The 21720-nt window shown below is 42.3% G+C and overlaps 1 protein-coding gene across 2 annotated transcripts in view; it reads left to right on the forward strand.

Moving 5' to 3' along the window:
• Window positions 1-21720, forward strand: part of ccdc178 (coiled-coil domain containing 178) — a 309293-nt gene that overhangs the window by 37397 nt on the left and 250176 nt on the right. For both annotated transcript variants that reach the window (XM_073043130.1, XM_073043139.1), the window contains exons 7-9: window positions 3707-3910; window positions 14453-14673; window positions 15662-15804. In XM_073043130.1, coding sequence (XP_072899231.1) covers window positions 3707-3910; window positions 14453-14673; window positions 15662-15804 — 568 coding nt within the window. The remainder of the gene's footprint in view (window positions 1-3706; window positions 3911-14452; window positions 14674-15661; window positions 15805-21720) is intronic.

The following is a 21720-nucleotide window of genomic DNA, read 5'->3' on the forward strand; positions in this document are numbered from 1 at the left end:
ATTCAAACCCTGCCAATTTGAGTACTCCCCCATTACCCATTCACTAACAACCCTTATCAACTAGGCCATTGCCAAACCTTAATTCACCCATTAACCAGACCGCCACACACCCATTCTCTGTACTCCACCAATTCACCATAATCACCGCTCATCCATTCACTTATCCCCATTTACCTTATTCACTAATCAAATATTAGTGATTAATGTCAAAATTCAACATAGCATTTATACCCACCTCTACCACTTCCTTTGGCAGTTTGTTCCACATGCCTATAACCCTCTGTGTGGAAAAAGTTGCCTCCTCTCACCTTAAGTATATTTTTTAAATACTCCCTGATACCAGCTAAAAGCTGTGACTATGTTATCTGTGCCTGTCATGATTTTATATAGCTCTGCAATACCAACCCCCAGCCTCCTATGTTCCAGGGAAAAAAAACCCAGGCCATCTGTTCTCTCCGTACAACTTGTGCTTTCCAGACCTGATAACACCCTCGTGAATCGTCTCTGCATCATTTCTAACTTCCTCTAGATGGGAGACCAGAATTGAACACAGTACTCCAGGCATGGTCTCACCAATCTCTTGCACAGTTCCAGCATTACTTCCCAACTAATGTATTCGTTGCCTTGACCAACGTAGGCAAGCATTACAAATGCTGTCTTCACCACCCTGTCCATCTTTGTTACTACTTTCAGAGAATTGTGTACTCGCACCCCTAGATCCCTGTTCTGTAACACTCTCTGGAACCCTACCATCTACAGTGTAAAACAATGCTGACTATCCTTAATCAGTTCTTGCCTTTCCAAATTCAGGTAGATCCTATCTCTTAGAATCCCCTTCAGTAACATTCCACCTGATGTATCTGGTCTGTAGTTCTCTGCTTTGTCCTTGTAGCCTTTCTTAAACATAGGCATAATAGATAGACAGACAGACATACTTTATTGATCCCGAGGGGAAATTGGGTTTCGTTACAGCCGCATCAACCAAGAAGAGTGAAGAATTATAATAATATAAAACCATAAATAATTAAATAATAATAAGTTAATCAAACCAAGTGGAAATAAGTCCAGGACCAGTCTATTGGCTCAGGGTGTCTGACACTCCGAGGGAGGAGTTGTAAAGTTTGATGGCCACAGGTAGGAATGACTTCCTATGATGCTCAGTGTTACATCTTGGTGGAATGAGTCTCTGGCTGAATGTACTCCTGTGCCTAACCAGTAAATTATGGAGTGGATGGGAGTCATTGTCCAAGATGGCATGCAACTTGGACAGCATACTCTTTACAGACACCACCGTCAGAGAGTCCAGTTCCACCCCAACAATATCACTGGCCTTACGAATGAGTTTGTTGCTTCTGTTGGTGTCTGCTACCCTCAGCCTGCTGCCCCAGCACACAACAGCAAACATGATAGCACTGGCCACCACAGCCTTGTAGAACATCCTCAGCATCTTCTGGCAGATGTTAAAGGACCTCAGTCTCCTCAGGAAATAGAGATGGCTCTGACCCTTCTTGTAGACAGCCTCAGTGTTCTTTGACCAGTCTAGTTTATTGTCAATTCATATCCCCAGGTATTTGTAATCCTCCACCATGTCCACACTGACCCCTTGGATGGAAACTTGCGGGGTCACCGGTGCCTTAGCCCTCCTCAGGTCCACCACCAGCTCCTTAGTCTTATTCATATTAAGCTGCAGATGATTCTGCTCGCACCATGTGACAAAGTTTCCCACCATAGCCCTATACTCAGTCTCATCTCCCTTGCTGATGCATCCAACTATGGCTGAGTCATCAGAAAACTTCTGAAGATGGCAAGACTCTGTGCAGTAGTTGAAGTCCAAGGTGTAGATGGTGAAGCTAAAGGGAGACAGGACAGTCCCCTGTGGAGCCCCAGTGCTGCTGTCCACTCTGTCTGACACACAGTGTTGCAAGCACACATACTGTAGTCTGCCAGTCAGGTAATCAATAATCCATGACACCAGGGAAGCATCCACCCGCATCACTGTCAGCATGTCATCCAGCAGAGCAGGGCAGATGGTGTTGAACGCACTGGAGAAGTCAAAAAACATGACCCTCACAGTGCTCGCCGGCTTGTCCAGGTGGGCGTAGACACGGTTCAGCTGGTAGACTTTAGCCATTCTTCAGTCCTCTGGTACTTAACCTGTATTTGATTAGGCCTTGGGGATTTATCAAGCTTTATGTGCTTCTTCTGTAATGTGAATATGTTGTAAAGCATCACTGTTCTCTTCCCTGAATTCCCTAGCTTTCATTGTCTTCTTCCCAGTAAATGCAGATGATATATATTAAGTTAAGACCTTGCCTCTTTCCTATGGCTCCACACCTATATAACCATGCTGATCTTTGAGAGAGCCTGTTCTCTCCCTTGTTATGTTTTTGTTCTGAATATAGCTATCAAATCTCTTAGGATTGTCCTTTACCTTCTTCTGCTAGAGCTGCTTTGTGCCCTGTTTTTGCCCTCCTAATTTCCCACTTCAGTGCACTCTTATATCTCTTACACTCCTCAAAGGATTCACTTGATTTCAGCTATCTATACCTGACATTTGTCTCAGCCGAGACTCAATATCCTTCATTAACTGGGGTTGCATAAACTTGCTATTCTTTTCCTTCACTCTTGCAGAAACATTCTCAGCCTGAACTCTTTGTATCTTTTATAAATCTCCCACTTGGCAAACATTCCTTTATTTTCAAACAGCTTCTGCCAGTCAACCTTTGCAAGTTCTTGTCTATTGCTATCAAAATGAGCCATGCCCCGGTATAGGTGGAACTTGTGGAACAATTCTATCTCTATCTTTTTTAAAACTTGTATTTTAAAACTAATACAATTATGATCACTAGTCCCAAAGTGCCCTACAACCCCACTAACACTTCTGTCTCTTACGTTGCCTCATTACCCAAAAAGAGATCAAGTGTTGCTCTCTCTCTACTAGGATTTTTTGCATTTTACTTGAGAAAACTTTACTGGACACGTAACAATCTCTGCCTCATCTAATAATAGTCCTGTTCAACATTAGAGAAGTTCAGATCACCAATGATTACAACCCTATTATTTTTGCATCCTACCTTTTTGTTTGTCTAAGGAGCCTATTGTACTGTACAACCCAAAGTGATCACCTTGTTCCTATTTCTGAGTTCCATCCAACCTCACTTTACAATGCCCCCTAGAATATCCTCTCTTAAGTACTGCGCTGATGTTCCCCTTAATCAAAAATGCAACTACATCCACTTTGTTACCTCCACCTATATTGTGCTTGTAGCATCTACACCTTTGAACACTGAGCTGCAAGTTTTGTCCATCCCTTGGTCATGTTGTTGTAGTAGTTATTCTATACCAGACCCATATAATATCCCTGCCCCGAGTTATTTTGCCTTACTTTTCAGGCTTCTTAAATTAAAATAAATGTGGTTTTGTATATCAAACCTTTCTGGCTCCCTACTTGGTTGCTTTAACTTACATATTTGCCTCAGCTTCCTCATTGGCCACACTACTGTACTGGGTTCCACATCCCTGCCAGACAATTTAAAATCTGTGTAGCATTAGCAATTCTCCCTGCCAGGGTATTTTTTTCACCTCTCATTCAAGTGTATCCAGTTCCTCTGTATGTGCTTAGACTTTACTGTATTTCACTATATCATTTACTCTTTTCTTCAAAATGTATTTGCCAATGTAACTGCTGATTCTGCTTCTAATGTAGAACCTAACCAAACCACGGCTTTATATGAAGAGGCAAGAGAGGTCCTATCAGAGATCATTGGCTTGATGGAGCAACTGGAAGCAGAATGCAAAAAGACAAATGAGGCTCTGCAAACAGAAAGAAAGCGGGTGACAACGCTTGGAAACAGAATTGATCAGCTATCTCTTTGGTGGATGCAAGAGCTTCCTGAAGCTGTACAAAAAGGTATTGGAATACCTAACTAAACAGGAACTGAAATTTGTTTGTGGTTTGTTGGAGCTCTTGTGAATGAATTAAAGTATAAATCACAGGTATTTTTGGTGTAATATCAACCAAGGTAAAATTCAATGGAGCAAATCTTCTGTTCTGGTGCTGGTTTTAATGCTGGGATATACTGGGATTATACCTAATCTCTGCATAGAATGCAAAACGGTACTGCACAGGAGCAAGCCTTTCATCTCATGACGTTTGCTTCAGCAATAATGCCAGTCTAAACTAATCATATTTGCCTGCATGTGGTACATGTCCCTCAGTTCCCTGCATGTTCATGTACCTGTAAATGTGTCTTAAATGTTAATATCATTATTTGCTTCTACCACTTCCCTTGGCGGCATGTTTCCTCTCTGCTGGAAAGAAAACTTGCTTCAAAAATCTCCTTTAAACTTTACCCCTACCACCTTAAAGTTATTCCCTCTAGCAAATGACATTTCCTCCCTGGGGAAAAATGCTTTTAACTGTCTACCCAACTATGCCTCTCTTACTTTTATATATTTCTGTTAAATGATCCCTTGGCCTCTGATGCTCCGGGGAAATAAACAATCTCCCCTTACAGCTAACATTTTCTAATCCAGACAGTATTCTTGTGAACACTTTCTGCACCATCCCTTTCCTGTAATGCAGTGACCACAGTGGCACAGTACTTGAAATGAGGCCTAAACAAAGTTTTATGCAACTGCAACATGATTGACTGACTGACAAAGGCAAGAATGCTGTCTTTACCGGTCAGTCCCCTTATGTTTCTACTTTCAAAGAGCTGAAGACTTGTACCCGAAGATTACTCTGTATATCAGGGCCCTGTTATTCACTGTTTACTTTCCTCTTACATTTGATCTTCCAAAGTGCAACACATCACACCTGTCTCCATTAAATTCCATCTGCAATTTTTTAGCCCATTTTGTCCAGCTGGTTCAGATCCCACTGCAAGCTTTAATTGTATTCCTCGCTGTCCATTACATCCCCAATCTTGGTGTCATCCACAAATTTTCTGATCCAGTTAACCACATTATCAATGAGATTGTTAGTATTGATGACAAACAAAGGACCCTGCATAAATCCCTGTGGCACTCCCTAGTCACAGGCCTCCAGTGAGAGAGGCAACCACCTACTACCACTCTCTGGGTTCTCCCACAATGCCAATGTCTAATCCAGTTTACTACCTCATCTTGAATGCCAAGTTACTGAACCTTCTTGACCAACTTCCCATGTGGGATCTTGTCAAATGCATTGCTGAAGTTCATGTAGACAACATCCACTGCCTTTCCTTCATCAACTTTCCTGGTAACTTCCTTGAAAAAACTCTATAAGATGTGTTGTTCACAGCCTACCACACACAAAGTTGTGCTGAGTATCCTTGATCAGTCTCTGTATATCCAAATACCCATATATCTGGTTCCTTAGAATAACTTCCAATAGCTTTCCCTCTAGTGTTGTCAGGCTCTCTCTGGCCTATAATTTCCTGGTTTATTTTTAGAGCTTTTCTTAAACAGCAAAACACCATCCGCGGTCCTCCAATCCTCTGGTAACTCAGCTGTTGCGAAGGATAATTTAAATATCTCTGCTAAGAACTCTGCGGTTTCTGCACTTGCCTCTCACATGATCAAGGGGGACACTTCATCAGGCCTTGGTGATTTGTCCATCCTGATTTGCTTGAGGACAGCAAGCACCTTCTCCTCTGTAATCTGTATAAGGTCCATGATCTCGCTGTTACTTCTGTAGACTCTGTGCCGGTCTCCCAAGTAAATACAGATGCAAAATATCTATTTAAGATTGCCCCCATCTCATTTGGCTCCATGCATAGGTTACCATTCTTATCTTCCAGAGGACCAATTTTGTCTCTTGCAACAATTTTGCTCTTAACATATCTGTAGAAGACCTTAGAATTCTCCTTCACTTTGTCTGCTAGAGCAACCTCATTCCTTCTTTTAGCCCTCCTGATTTCTTAAGTGTCCTCTTGCATTTCTTATACTCCTTAAGTACCTATCTGTTATGCACCTCCTTGTTCTCTCAACCAGGGCCTCAATATTGCTGTAAAACCAAGGTTCCCTAAACTTGTTATCCTTGCCTTTTATTCTGATAGGCACCTGCAAGCTTTGTACTCTCAGAACTTCACTTTTGAAGGCCTCCCACTTAACCACCCACCTTTACCAATATAAAGCCTCTCCCAATTCACTCTTGCCAGATCCTTTCTGATACCATCAAAGTTGGCCTTTTTCCAAGTTAGAATCTCAACCCAGGGACCAGACCTATCCTTTTCCATAATTACCTTTAAACTAATGGCATTATGGTCACTAGATGCAAAATGTTCTCCTACACAAACCTTCTGTCACTCCCTGTCTCATTCCAGAATAGGAGATCAAGTATTGCACGCTCTTTCATTGGGACTTCTATGTACTGATTAAGGAAGCTTTTCTGAACACATTTGATAAACTCTTTCCCATCCAGTCCTTCTACTGTGTGGGAGTCCCAGTCAGTATGTGGAAAGGTAAATCACCTTCTTTCACGACCTTATGTTTTCATGCAGACTTTTGGGTGGTCTATAATATAGACCCATTAACATGTTAATGTTAACCCATTAACAATATCTTTCTTATTCCTTAGTTCCATCCACAAAACTTCATTAGACAAGTTCTCCATTCTGTCCTGATTGAGCACTTTTGTGACATTTTCCCTGATTAGTAACACCACCTCTACCCTTTTAATCCCTCCTACTCTATCACATGTAAAACGGAACACCAGAGTATCGAGATGCCAGAGTCCTGTCCCCCACTGAAACCAAATCTTACTAATGTCTACAATATCACAATTCCATGTGTTGATCCATGCCATGAGCTCACATGCCTTTCCTACAATACTAATTGCATTGTAATAAACGCAACTCAGAACACCATGCTCAACCTTTTGATTCCTGACTTCGTCTGAGGTTTCAACAAAATCCATCTCCACAATCATTCCACCATCTGTTTTGGCAATCTGATTCCCAGAATGTGCCCCTCTCCCCCTCACTCTTGTGATATTAGTCCCCCTTCAGCTTAGGTGCAAACTGTCTCTTCTGTATGGAAACAAAGAAATCTACAGCACATTACAGGCCCTTCGGCCCAGAATGGTGTGCTGACCATGTAACCGACTCAAGAAAATGCCTAGAACTTCCATACTGCATAGTCCTCTATTTTTCTAAGCTCCATGTACCTATCTAAGAGTCTTTTAAAAGACCCTATTGTATCCGCCTCTACTACATTCACTGGTGGTGCATTTCATGCACCCACCACTCTCTGTGTGAAAATCTTACCTCTGAGTTTGCACAACCTGTGCTCATAAGGCATGCTGTCCAATCCAGGCAACATCCTTGTAAATCTCCTTTGCATTCTCTCTATAGTATCCACATCCTTCCTGTGGTGAGGTGACCAGAACGGAGCACAATGGGGTCCTATTAAGATCAAATGGAGTCTAACTAAGATCTTATATAGCTGTAACATTTTCTCACGGCTCTTGAACTCAAACCCACAGTCGATGAAAGCCAACACACCATACACCTTCTTAACAACTTACAACTTGTCAACTTACGCAGCAGCTTTGAGTGTCCTATGGACATGGACCCCAAGACCCCAAGATCTTCCCTGAATGAGAACCCAATGATCCAAAAATCTGAAGCCCCCCCCCCCAACACTAATTCCTTAGCCTTGCATTAAACAATATGATCTTCCTATTTCTGCATCTCTAGCACGTGGCACGGGTAGCAACCCTGACATCCTGACGATCCTGGAGGTCCTGTCTTTTAATTTAGCACCTAACTCCCTGAACTCACTTTGCAGAACCTTGTCCCTCTTCAAGCCTGTGTCATTGGTACCTATATACACCATGGCCTCTAGCTGCTCACCCTTCAACTTTAGAAAGCTAAGAACTCAATGTGAGATGTTCTAGACACTGGCACCCGGGAGGCAACATACTTTCTGGTAATCTTGTTCTCGTCTACAGAACCTCCTTTCTGTTACCCTCACTAACAAATCCCCTATCACGACAAGTTGCCTCTTCTCCCCCACTTCCTTTCTGAACCATAGAGTCAGACTCCATGCCAGAGACCTGACTGCTCTGACTTTCCTCTGCTAGGTCATCCCTGCCCAACAGTATCCAAAGTGGTAGAGCTATTGTTGAGAGGGATAGCCACAGGGGTACTCTGCACTTGGCTATCTAACCCCCATCACCCTCCTGACTTTCACCTAGATTCCTGTTTCCTGCACCTTGGGTATAAGTACCTCTCTGTATGTCCTGCCCCTTCAGACATTGAAGATGGTGCTGAGTATGGCAGCTGTGTTACAACCTCCGTTCCAAATTTACAGTATACTACTAATTTCTACAATTTTCTTAGTATTTTTTGTTCAAGTAGCTGATAGTCACATCAGATATGATAGACTGACCCTTCTGAACATCGGAAAGACGGCATTTACCCACTCTGTGCCGCCTTTCCTACACTGGGACACCTGCTTACGTGATCCATGGGAGACTCATCTCTTGCACTGCGACTACCTTGGAAAAAGAACAGGATGCGAGGGAGAAGGGCTGAAATGGCGTACAAATCGGCCGCCATTCCCTAGCATACTCCTGGCTAACATTCAGTCCCTAGACAACAAGCTGTGCAAACTGAGAGCCAGATTCTCCTACCACAGGGAAACAAAGGAATGCTATGTTTTGTGCTTTGTGGAGACCTGGCTGATGGAGGAGATATCGGATCATGTTATTGCGCCCTCTAAGTTCTCCCTGTTCTGGGCAAACGGGTCAAAAAACCTCTTTAGGAAGAATACAAGTGGAGGGGTATGCTTCATTGTCAACAATGCTTGGTGCGACCCCCAGAATGTGCATGCCCTCAAATCCTTTTGTTCCCCAGACCTGGAATACCTGGTGCTGCTGTGCAGACCCTACTGTATGCCTATGGTCTAAAGTTGGAGGATGAGCAGCTAGAGGTCATGGTCCATATAGGTACCAATGACATGTCATCATCACAGCGGTGTACATTCCGCCGCAGGCTTATACTGACCTGGCTCTCAAGGAACTGTATGAGACCATCAACGTGCTGAAGACCGTACACTCATAGGCTGCATTCATTGTCGCTGTTAACTTTAATTAAGCGTCTCTGACGAAAGTCTCTCTGAAGTTTTGTTAGCACATCTAGGTGAGCACTCATGGAGATAACACACTTGCCCATTGTTACACTCCCTTCTGCAACGCTTACAAAGCTTTCCTTTGCCCGGCTTTTGGAAAATCAGATCACTCTTTGATCCTACTTTTGCCGACGTAAGGGCAAAACCTGAAACAAGAGGCGGCCATAGTTAAAACCATCCACTGTTGATCCGACCAAATGGATACAGTGCTGGAGAAGGTAAAGGATCATAGGACGGGAGGCTCCCTTTTGCCAATCATCTTTCTGGCTCTCAGCTTCACCCCACCCCCTCCGGTCTTCTCCTATCATTTTGCATTTCCCCCTCTTCCCCTCCTACTTTCAAATCTCTTACTATCTTTCCTTCAGTTAGTCCTGACGAAGGGTCTCGGCCCGAAATGTCGACAGTGCTTCTCCCTATAGGTGCTGCCCGGCCTGCTGCTTTCCACTAGCATTTTGTGTGTGTTGCTATAATCTGCGCAAAGCTATCAAGGCTGTGAAACAATACACGGACAAGATTCACAGCAAATAGCACTTGTGGCGAGGGTTGCATACCATCGCAGACTTCAAAGGCAAACATAGTGGTGCCGCCAACATCGCGGCCTCTCTCCCAGATAAGCTCAATCGCTTTTACGCTCAGTTCGATGTTGCTAACTCTGAGCCTCCGAGGAAAGCCACCACTACAACCTGCAACCTGGTCATCTCTGAGGCTGAGGTACACAGATGTTTCCAACGAGTGGACAGTCACAAGGCTGCGAGACTGGACGTCAACCCAGTGCAGGTACTCAGGATGTGCACAGCACAACTGGCAGGTGTGTTTGCAGACATTTTTAATCTCTCCATCTCCCACTTCATAGTGCCCTCCTGCTTCAAGTTATCCACCATTGTCCCTGTACCAAAAAGGACCATGGTAACGTGCCTGAATGACTGGTGTCCTGTCACACTCACCTCAATAATAAGCAAATGAGAGGCTGGTCAAGGATTTCATCTGCAGCTTGCTACCACCCAAACTGGACCCCTACAATTCACCTACTGACACAACCGATCGACAGACAACGCAGTAGCTACTGCACTACATACCTTCCTTACACATCTGCTTATGTGAAAATGCTGTTCTTGGACTACAGTTCAGCATTCAACACCATAATTCCATTCAGGCTTGACAGGAAGCTCAGAGACCTCGGTCTTGACCCTGCCTTGTGCAACTTGAACCTGGACTTCCTGTCAGATCACCGGCAGTGGGAGTGGCAGTGGCAGTGGGCTCCCTCACCTCCACCCTTCTGACACTCAACACAGGAGTCCCTCAGGGCTGTGTACTAAGTCCTCTCCTTTATTCCCTGTATACCCATGACTGTTTCGCCACCCACCGCTTTAATCTAATTAAATTTGCCGACGACACTACATTGATTGGCCTAATCTCAAACAATAGCAAGGTGGCCTACAGGGAAGAAGTCATCTCTCTGACACAGTGGTGTCAAGAAAACAACCTCTCCCTCGATGTCGCAAAACAAAGGATCTGGTTGTGGATTACAGGAGGAATGGAGATGGATAATCCCTATTGACATCAATGAATCTGAGGTTGAGAGGGTAAACAGCTTTCAGTTCTTAGTCATCCACATCACCGAGGACCTCACGTGATCTGCACACACCAGCTGTGTGGTGGAAAAGGCACAACAGTGCCTCTTTCAGCTCAGACAGTTGAGAATGTTTGGTATGGGCCCTCAAATCTTGAGAACTTCCTACGGGGCACAATCGAGAGCGTCCTGACTGGCTGCATCATTGCCTTGTATGAGAACTGTACCTCCATTAATCGCAGGATTCTGCAGAGTGTGTGCAGACTGCCCAGTGCATCTGTAGTTGTGAACTTCCCATGATTCAGGACATTTACAAAGACAAGAAAATGGCCCGAAGGATCATTGGGGACCCGAGTCACCCAAACCACAATCTAACCATCTGGGAAACGGTACCGCAACATAAAAGCCAGGACCTGCAGGTTCCGGGACAGCTTCTAACACCAGACTGATTAACTCACACTGATTTGAGTGTATTTCTATGTTACATTGACTGTTCTATTTATTATAAATTATTATAAACTACTATGATTGTACATTGCACATTTAGACAGACATGACATAAAGAGTTTAACTCCTCATATATGTGAAGGATGTGAGAAATAAAGTCAATTCAATTCCATCTTTCCCTCATCCTCCTGAGGGATGTGGAGTTCATTCAGTTCCAACTTCAACTCCTTAACGTGGGTTAAGTTGCAGCTGGATGCACTTCTTAGAAGTTCCCATGTACCTTAATTTTCTGGATCAGGAGGGACCTTGTTAAAGCTTTATGAAAATCCATGAAACAACATGCACTACCCTGTCCTTATCAAACAGCTCTGTCACCTCCTCAAAAAAAATCTCAAGTTTATAAGACAAGCCTGTTCCCACACAGAGCTATGCTGAAGACCCTAATGAGTCTTAAGCTTTTCCAGATGTGAGTAGGTTGTATCCCTAAAAATGTTCTCCAATAACTTCCCTACCATCACTGTAAGGCTCACCAGCCTCTAATTTCCTGGTTTGTCTCTGTGTCGTTTCTTAAGTTGAGGACATCATTGGATATTCTTAAGTCCTCTGGAACCTCACGTTTGCTTAACTATGTTATATACTCCTAGAGTTCATTTTTTCTGTGGACTGTCATTTTAAAATGCAGGGAGAATGAGACTGACTTTTGGACACTGTTTGAGGAGAGAGATGGAGAGGGAGGGAGGGGGAGAGAGAGAGATTGATTGATTTGATGGACAATCAATGTTATGGTTTCTTTGCAGCTTGTTTACTTTTTACAAGGACAGTCACAGACACACACAGCTCAGAGTCAAGATGGATTTGGTCAATGGAAGACACCAGTGAGTCGGTCGCTGGTTTAAACCTTCAGTAGCCCAAAAGGGGCGAGTTAAGATCGATCCAAAGTATTGATAAATGACTTTCACAAGTTGCTGGAACTAGAAGAAGTTTACAGAGAAGAGAGGAGAGATAGGTTTGAAACAGAAGAAACCTAGTGACAAAGAGATCACTGTTTGGACTCTCTCTCTAAGTAGCCTGTGAGGGTGAGTTTGTTTCCTTCGGCTACGAAAGTATGATTGTCACTTAGTTAATCCACAGGAGTGGATTCTCTGGTGAGGGGGAAAGCCTTTGTGAATACCACGTGTGTGTTTACCCTTTGTCTAGGTGTGGTAGTTCACTGAAGAAAGGCACCCCTGTGGCAAATCACTGTTGGAGTTATTTCGTGGATATGTTATGTCGTGTAACTGGATAAGTAGCTATCACATTGTGTGTGATTGGGGTAACCATGTGGATCCTTGCCTGGGTGGTGGTTCCCTTGAAGATGGTCCCTTTGGGATAAACTACCACTGGTGATAATCCATTCATGGATTCTGTTTGAGTATCCTGTGGCCACCACTTTGTCATGTCCCGTAGCTGAATTTGGATGTGGTACCACTTGTGTTGAAAGGATCTTCATTGAAAATCACTGTTGGTGATACTTCATGTGTGGAGTGGAATAACTTGCAGAGATAAAAGCTACTGCTACAGTTATATTGTATTGCTGTCGCGGAATCTGTGGAATATCGATGTAATTGCCTTCTCGCAACATTCGCCTTTGGATTACAAATATCTCGCATTAATTAACCTGTGCAATTGCACTGAACTTTTCTTACATATGATCGTAAGATTGTACCACTTACCACCTAAGCTTGAAGAAGTTTGGGGATTTATATATTTACACCTATATATGCATAATACCGTTAACTCTTGATTTGCCTGGTGTAAGTTACTATATGACGTAGTTACTAATAAAATAGTGTTTTGTTAACAGCAAAACCAGACTCCATGTGTATTCTATTGTTGCTGATACTTTTACAGGGTTGTGTGTATGTGACAACTAGGAAAGAAACCTCTTACCTCTTAAAATAAACTGGGATAGATCCCATCAGACATTGGGGGACATCTACTTTAATTTTCTTATTCTTGATATCAAAATGCCCTGGAATAGCAGCATACCTCCACTTGATATCACTATCATCACATTCTTTCTCCATGCTTAATACTAATACAAAGTTTATATCAAAGAAAAAGACCCCAGAGACCAGACTTCAAATGGACCATTATTCAGCATGGAGATATCACGGAGAGCGTGCAGAAGAGTGTAAGGCTCTAAGTTACAGAGCAAATTTGGCATATATTTATACTGATGAACAGGCATGCAAGTGAATCTGTTGCATAAGTAGATGTGCGTAACCAGGAGCAAATAGGTATATCTGTAGCACAATATATTTTAAATTATAGAACAAGCAAGTGACTAAATCAAAGGAGTGCGTGTTTCTCTTTTCTGCACTCAGTGCTGCATCCTGATTATGAAGGATTCTCTGCAACTCTAAGCTTAGGATACTGGGTTACAAAGTTCAAATAGAAAAATGCAAGTTAGCTCATTAACCCTTTTGCTGACCCTTCTACAGTTTAGTACCTAGTACCTTGTTTTGTACCTTGACTGCTTACTCTAGCTCCAAGCATAATTTCCTTCTTTTGTTCTTCAGGTATCCTTCTTTCTCTGTAGTTTCTCTTTTGCTTAATATAAATAAATACACATATGAATAAATAAATATAAATGTATATCCAATAATTATATTGGATTTTCTACACCTACTCACCAAAAGACATTTCATGGTCCATTTTAGCCCTTCTGATTCCTTGTGTAACCTCTTGTTTTTTTATATTCTTCAAAGGACTGTCTGACTTTACCTTCTGAAACCTTGCATATGCTTTTACTTTTTGACTGCATCTACAAGATTTATTTTCATCCATCATTAAAGAATCTTGTCCTCCTTCTCTTTCTTCTTCACAGGACCCTGTTGGTCCTGAATTTTGATCTGTTGTCCTTTAAGTTATTCCCACATCTCAGATGTGGACTTCCCCAATAATCACCACTACCAGTCTACTCTCCCCACCTCCTATCTAATACTGTTGTAATTATTCTTTCCCCGGTTTAGCACTTTCCACTGAGGTCAGACAGCTGTAGCTAAGCCAGAGATTTCCAGTGGCTTTCATGCGACTTCCACAGAAAGGAAGCTTCATAACTGTTTTGCTCTGTTGAGATAAGGTCTGATGAACATAACAGTGAATGACTACAGCAAAAGGTGGAGTAAGTGTACTTGTCTTAATCAATGCAATAAAATAGACAACTTCAGCTGAATATGTTGTCTTGATTATTAATGGCAGAAGCATATTCAACTGCTTGAGAATGTCAGCTTTTTCTGATTTTTGAATAAAATTGTATTTCTTTTTCTCATTTAGAATATGCAGTGCATTCAGAAGAGATTTATGAATTAGAGTTACATGCTAAGTGTAAGGCAACTCATTTACAAAAAGTACAAATTCAAGTTAATGATGCAAGAATACTGAATCAGAGACTACGTGAAGAAATTAATTTAGTAAAAAAACTTGAAGATCACCTAAAGGAAATGCTGGGTTTGGAAAAGAAGACCATTGATGATATCGTACCAAATCAAAATGAGGTATTTCATACAAATATGCAGCCAACTTGAAAGTGGTGAAATGAACCTAATGTTACAAATATGTAAGATATTGTATTTTGTACTTTTATTTCAAAGAATGCAAGAGGGTTTGAGTAAAGGGATTATTTTATTGAGGGGAAATATAAAGTTACCTGCTGGCTGTTTAAAGTGAAGGGAATTGTGCGTACAGCAGTTAGTTGAGCGCTGTGAGTGTCATAACTAATGTGATGTTTGATTTGATATCTGGAAGCAGCATGCACAAACACTATTTTCTTAGCTTAACATCTGTATTTTGATCATTTCATTTGTTATGGAAATTTCTTCTATTGTTTAACCACAGTTAATGCCCAGAAGGCTGCCTGTGCTCTGAGGAGGGGGAAAAGAAAAGTTTTCCTTTATTCCCCTCTGCTACTTAAATTGTCTTCAGTACTTCATTCACACAGTAGAGGGGTAAAGATGAGTATCTAGTATCTGGTATATGGTCTGTGATATTATCAAACAGTTTTTTAATGGACCTTTTTCTCATGTACTTGCAGCCAAAGGACAGCTCCCTTTTAGTGTTTTAACAATTATTGAGCAGGGCAAATAATGATGATTGCACACTTGCGTCAGTATAAAGAGTAGGCAGGCAGAAAGCTGCATGATACCTTAGTTTTCAAGTGTAGTTGTTTGTAATACTCCCTTGCTTCCTTTAATGACTGAATGCATGGCTTAGAACCACATCAACTCTGGTGAAAGTCACTTGTTCAGAAAAGTAGGGCAAGTTCCCTCAAACTTGATTTTATTCAGCTTTGAACTTCTGTCAAATAGATATTAATGTTATGTAGCAGACTTCATGGACCAAATGGCCTAATTCTGCTCCAATATAATAGTCATATCGTGATATTTTACCTGTAGATATGGGTTTATTGAAAGAGATAGAAACTTTGTGTTTTTGCGAATAATCTAATATGGTATTGTAAATAAACTGTTTATTTATACTCTTTAGTTGACAGGTGTCTTCAGTAATGTTATTTCGGACCTTAATAAAGTGCACCAGGAATTTGATGATGCTACTGCTGAAGCACAGCTTGAACAAAATGAGATGCATACAGAAATTCTCTCAATAGAGAACAAAACTTCACAGCTCAAGTAAGAAAATTGTAATACTATTCAATGGGTTCTAAGAGAATTGAAATTTCAAAATACCCCACAATAATCTTATTTACTGATCATGTTACCTTGCATCGTAGTCCATTGGGTCTATGCCAGCTCTCAGGACAATTTCATCCCCCTGCAACTTATTCAAAGTAAATTTATTATCAAAGTACACATACTGTATATCACCATATGCAACCCTGAGATTCATTTCCTTGCAGGCATACTCAGTAAATCCAAGAACCATAGTAGAATCAGTGAAAGATCACACCCAACAGACAAACAACAACCAGTATGCAAAAGACAGCAAACTGTGCAAATAAGAAAGAAAAAAAAAGAAATAATACTATATAAATAAATAAACAATAATTATTGAGAACATAAGAAGAGGAGTTCTTGAAGATGAGTTCTTGAAGGGTGAGAATAGTGGGGCAAGTGAAGTTCAGTGAAGTTATCCCCCCTGGTTCAAGAGCCTGATGGTTGAGGGGTAATAACAGTTACCGAATGTGCTGGAGTGAGTTCTGAGACTCCTGTACCTTCCTCCTGATGGCAGCAGTGAGATGAGAGCATGACCTGGGTGGTGGGGGTTACTGATAACGGATCTTGCCTTTCTATGACAGTACTCCATTTAAGGGCATTGGTGTTCCCCTATCAGGCTATGATGCAATCAATCAATCAATATACTCTCCAGCACACATCTATAGAAATTTGTCAAAGTTTTAGATGTTATGCTGAATCTTCACAATCTTCTAAAGAAGTAAAAGTGCAGTAGTGCTTTCTTCATAAATGCACTTGTGTGCTGGACCCAGGACGGGTCCCACAAATAACATTGAGGAATTTGAAGTCGCTGACCCTTTCCACCTCTGATCCCCCAATGACGATTGGTTCATAGACCTCTGGTTTCCTCATATGCCCATCTACTTCACCCCAACTCTCCTACCATTCACCTACACTTGGATTGTGAGAAGATGTTGGGACACAAGGATGCAAAATAAAACTGTTTTCTATAATTGCTAAGATTAATACCTTAAAGAGAAATCATTTTATTAAAAGTGATCCCTAATCTGGTGTCCTGCCAAGTGTGCATTACATATCAACATTAGCCTTACATCAGCTGGTCTCTTTTTTTTCCTATTTTGCTTATTGCATTTGTCAATCATGATTTCCTGTTTATGAAACATTGATCATTTTGATTGATTGCATTATAATTTTCTCAGTGTTCTGTTATTACCTCTGTGATAATGGATTTTGACATATTCCCTATCACAAATGTTATGATAAATATCTTGCTCTTTGTCCTGCCCTTTCCTTGAAAGAAAGCATTACATTTGAAACTTCCCAGACCACTGAGCCCTTTTCAAATTGCAAAATTTTGAAAATTCACAACTAATATCTCCACTATTTGTTTTAAGATATCAGGGTACAGGTTATTAGGTCCAGTTTGTTTGTCAGTTTTAATCCAAGCAGTTGCCCCTTAACTTTTGTTGTGTCGTAATTGTTTTTAATTTCTTTTTCTCCTTTTGGCTCCATGTTTTCTATTACTGGGATGCTTTTAGATTCTTCTGCCAGAAAGACAGATAAAAATGTAGTCGCAGTCTTTGTCACTTCCATAAATCGCATTATTAATTCTCCAAGACTTTTCATCCAGGAAATCAATGTTATTCTCAGCTACTCTTGTAGAAGCTTTTACTGTATATGTTTTTATATTTCTCATTAGCTTGCTCACAAAAACTATTTTATTCCTCTTTTATTTAGGATTATAGAGTCATACAACACACTGACCACGATGCTGATCCAAGCTAGTTCCAATTATAGCATTTGGTCCATAACTTTATGAATTTTTTATACCTATGTCCCTATCCAATTGCCTTTTAGAAGTTATTATTAACCGTTTCCTCTGGCAGCATATTCCACATACATACCACCCTCTGTGTAAAAACAAAAGTTGTCCCTCAATTCCAACTAAATCTTTCTCCTTTCACCTTAATCCAACGCCCTTGAGTTCACGATTCCCCAGCCCCAGAAAAAACTGAGTGCATTTACTCTATGCCCTTCCATGAGTTTACGCATATTTATAAGATCACCTATCAGTCTTCCATATGACAAGGAACTCCAGGCCGGGTCTTCACATGCTGCGATTGTGACTCCCGTCTTCCCTTCCTTCACCACCACTATGCAATCCCCTCTCCCTCAGATCCCATCGTCAGCTCCTGGGCCCTCAGAGGCTCCATCTTCCTCTCACCCCAACCCTTTCCTCTCCACTGACACTACCAGCCTCCCTCCCCCCTCTGATCCCATCTCTCATCCGTGCCGGGTCTTTACCATTCCCTCCAACCTTCAACTCTCTGAGGCACTGAGGACAGAGTGAAGGGCCTCAGCTTTGTCCCCCTTCGCCCACACCTCAGCGAGTTCCGCGTACGCCATGATGCTGAACTCTTCTTCTGCCAGTTCTGTCTCCGAGCTTACTTCTTTGACAAGGACTCTCCTACCCCCACCGATGATCCCTTCTCCTGTCTTCAACCCTCCTCCTCTTCATGGACACCCCACTCTGGTCTTCTGCCTGCTCTGAATCTCTTTATTGCTAATTGCCGACAGGACATCAACCGTCCTTCCAGTCCTTCCAGGTGAGGCGACACTTCACCTGTGAGTCGGCTGGTGTGGTGTACTCCCGGTGTGGCCTTTTATATATTGGTGAGACCCAACGCAGACTGGGAGACTGTTTCGCTGAACACCTACGCTCGGTCCACCAGAGAAAGCAGGATCTCCCAGTGGCCACACATTTTAATTCCATGTCTCATTCCCATTCTGATATGTCTATCCATGGCCTCCTCTATTGTCAAAATAAATCCAAACTCAGGTTGGAGGAACAACACCTTATATACCGGCTGGGTAGCCTCCAACCTGATGGCATGAACATTGACTTCTCTAACTTACGTTAATGCCCCTCCTCCCCTTCTTACCCCATCCCTGACATATTTAGTTGTTTGCCTGTTCTCCATCTCTCTCTGGTGTCCCCCCCCTTCTTTCTCCCGAGGCCTCCCGTCCCATGATTCTTTCCCTTCTCCAGCTCTTTCACTTTCACTCCAGCTGTATCACTTTCGCCAATCACCTTTCCAGCTCTTAGCTTCATCCCACCCCCTCCTGTCTTCTCCTATCATTTTGCATTTCCCCCTCCCCCCACTACTTTCAAATCTCTTACTATCTTTCCTTTTGGTTAGTCGTGATGAAGGGTCTCGGCCCGAAACGTCGACAACGCTTCTCCCGATAGGTGCTGCCTGGCCTGCTGTGTTCCACCAACATTTTGTGTGTGTTGTTGTTCAGCGGGGAGTGGTCGTTCCGTGCCATCCCTTTTGTTTTGTTCACATTCAGAGACAGGTTGTTGGCTCTGCTCCAGTCCGTTAGCTGCTGCACCTCCTCTCTGTAAGCTGACTTGTCATTCTTGCTGATGAGACCCACCACAGTCGTGTCATCGGCGAACTTGATGATGTGGTTCGAGATGATGTGGTTGTGATCTTGTACAACTACACTATGATATGTCTAGTATTTGCCACTGCTTATTTACCATCTTACATTTAATTGGAAATTAAGAGCATTGAAATGTTTCTATTGGCACTGATGCTTTGGAGTATGGTTGATAAAGATAATAGATCAGATTATCACTGGTCAGACCAGTAGTTATGCGTGCCTGTCATGATTTGAATGATCTGGACATCTTTGTACTCCTTTGCTGGGATGACAATATAACCTGACAGCTGCCAGTTCCTAAATTGGGGCAAATGACACAATGTATTACGCATGTTCTCTTGATGCCATTTGTATCTGCACAGATTCAGAGGTCAATCTCCAAGCCATTACCCACTCATTCACTGAGGCATGTGAGACAATGATACCTACGATTCATCTTATCAGAATCCTTTTGAAAATTAAAAAAATACCACATCCACTGGCGCCCAGTTGATGAGGTTGACCCCCTATCTTTAGCTTCTCCCATTGGCTTAGCTAGAACACTGACACACCATCTTAAAACTGCAGTGTATACTTCTGTTTAAATAAGTTAAGTTTTTGTAAAATATTATGAATATTGCAGTGCTAAACTCTGCATGCAGACTTATTTTATATCTTTGCACTGTACTTGTTACCACAACACAACAAATTTCACTTCATATAAATCAGCGACAATAAATCTGATTCTGATGCATTTTGAGCTGAATGGTTTCTTAAGAACTTAAGAATTAGAAGCAGAATTAGGCAACAGACAAAATGCTGGAGGAACACAGCAGGCTAGGCAACATCTATGGAAAAGCGTACAGTCAGCATTTTGGGCTGAGATGCTTCAGCAGAACTGGAGAAAAAAAGATGAGTCAAAGTCAGAAAGTGGGGTAGAGGAGGATAGGTGAAACTGGGAGGGGTGAAAAGAGCTGGGAAGTTGATCGGTGAAAGAGATATGGGGCCGGAGAAGGGGAAATGTAATATAGGACAGAAGGGCATGGAAGAAAGAAAAGGGGGAGGAGCACTAGATGGTGGAGATGGGCAGGCAAAGAGATAAGGTGAGAGAGGGAAAAGGAGAAGAGTAATAGAGGCGGGGGACATTACAAGAAGTTCGAGAAATCGATATTTATGCCATCGGGTTGGAGGCTACAGAGATGGAATATAAGGTGGGACTCATCCACCCCTGGTGGCAGTGGATGGGAGATCCCCAGAGCAAATCAGGTCAGTAGTGGTGTGGGTGATGGTTAGCCATGGGTACTCACATGGGTCCCAGCTGTGTCTGCATTTATGTCAGCTACGTGTAACAGTCCATGTCCCAAGTCTACACTGATGTCACTCCCCCACTTTTCCTATGCTACGTTGACGACTGCATTGGTGCTGCTTCTTGTACATATGCTGAGATCATCGACTTCATCAACTTTGCCTCCAACTTCTACACTGCCCTTGAATTTACCTGGTTCATTTCTGACACCTCCCTCTCCTTTCTCAAGCTCTCCATCTCTACCTCTGGAACAGCTCATCCACTGATGTCTATCATAAACCCATTGATTCTCACTGAATCATATTTCCCCATATTTTGTGTTTCAGTGCTTATTTTTGTTCTGTGAGCAATGCAGAGAAATCTTTGACAAACTTCTATAAATGCACTGTGGAGAATATACTGATTGGTTACATCACAGCCTGGTATGGAAACACCAATACCCTTGAATGGAAAAGCTTACAAAAAGCCTAGTCCTTCACAGGTAAAGCCCATCCCGCCTCTGAGCACGCAAGAAGCACTATCGCAGGAAAGTAGCGTCCATCATCAAAGACCTCACTATCCAGTCCATGCTCTCTTCCTACTGCTGCTATCAGGAAGGAGGTACAGGAGCCTTACGTGCCACACCATCAGGCTCTTGAACCAAAGTGGATAACTTCACTCTCCCCATCACTGAACTGATTCCACAAGCTATGGACTCACTTTCAAGAACTCTACAATTTTCTGCATTGCTTTGTGTGAGCCAAGTAGTGTCTTACTAACTTGGTTTTTGACGAGGGTCAGTGATCTGTGGACGTTGTCTACATGGATTTTAGTGAGGTGTTTAACAAGGTTCCTCATGGGAATCTTTTCCAGATTAAGATGCATAGGATCCATGATGTTTGGATTCATCACTGGCTTACCCATAGAAGATAGAAGGTAGTGGTCAAAGGGATGTATTCTAGCTGGAGGTATGTCATTAGTGGTGTTCACAGGGATCTGTAGTAGGCCCTCTGCTGTTTGTGATGTATTTAAAAGACCTGGATGTGTAAATTAGAAAGTTTGTCGATGATACAAAAATTGGTGGTGTTGTGTATAGAAGACTGGCAAAGAATACAACAGGATATATAGATCAGTTGCAGATAAGGTTAGAGAAATGGTAGATGAAGTCGAACCTGGCCAAA

Source organism: Hemitrygon akajei, chromosome 1, assembly GCF_048418815.1.
Source record: "Hemitrygon akajei chromosome 1, sHemAka1.3, whole genome shotgun sequence".
Taxonomy (NCBI): domain Eukaryota; kingdom Metazoa; phylum Chordata; class Chondrichthyes; order Myliobatiformes; family Dasyatidae; genus Hemitrygon; species Hemitrygon akajei.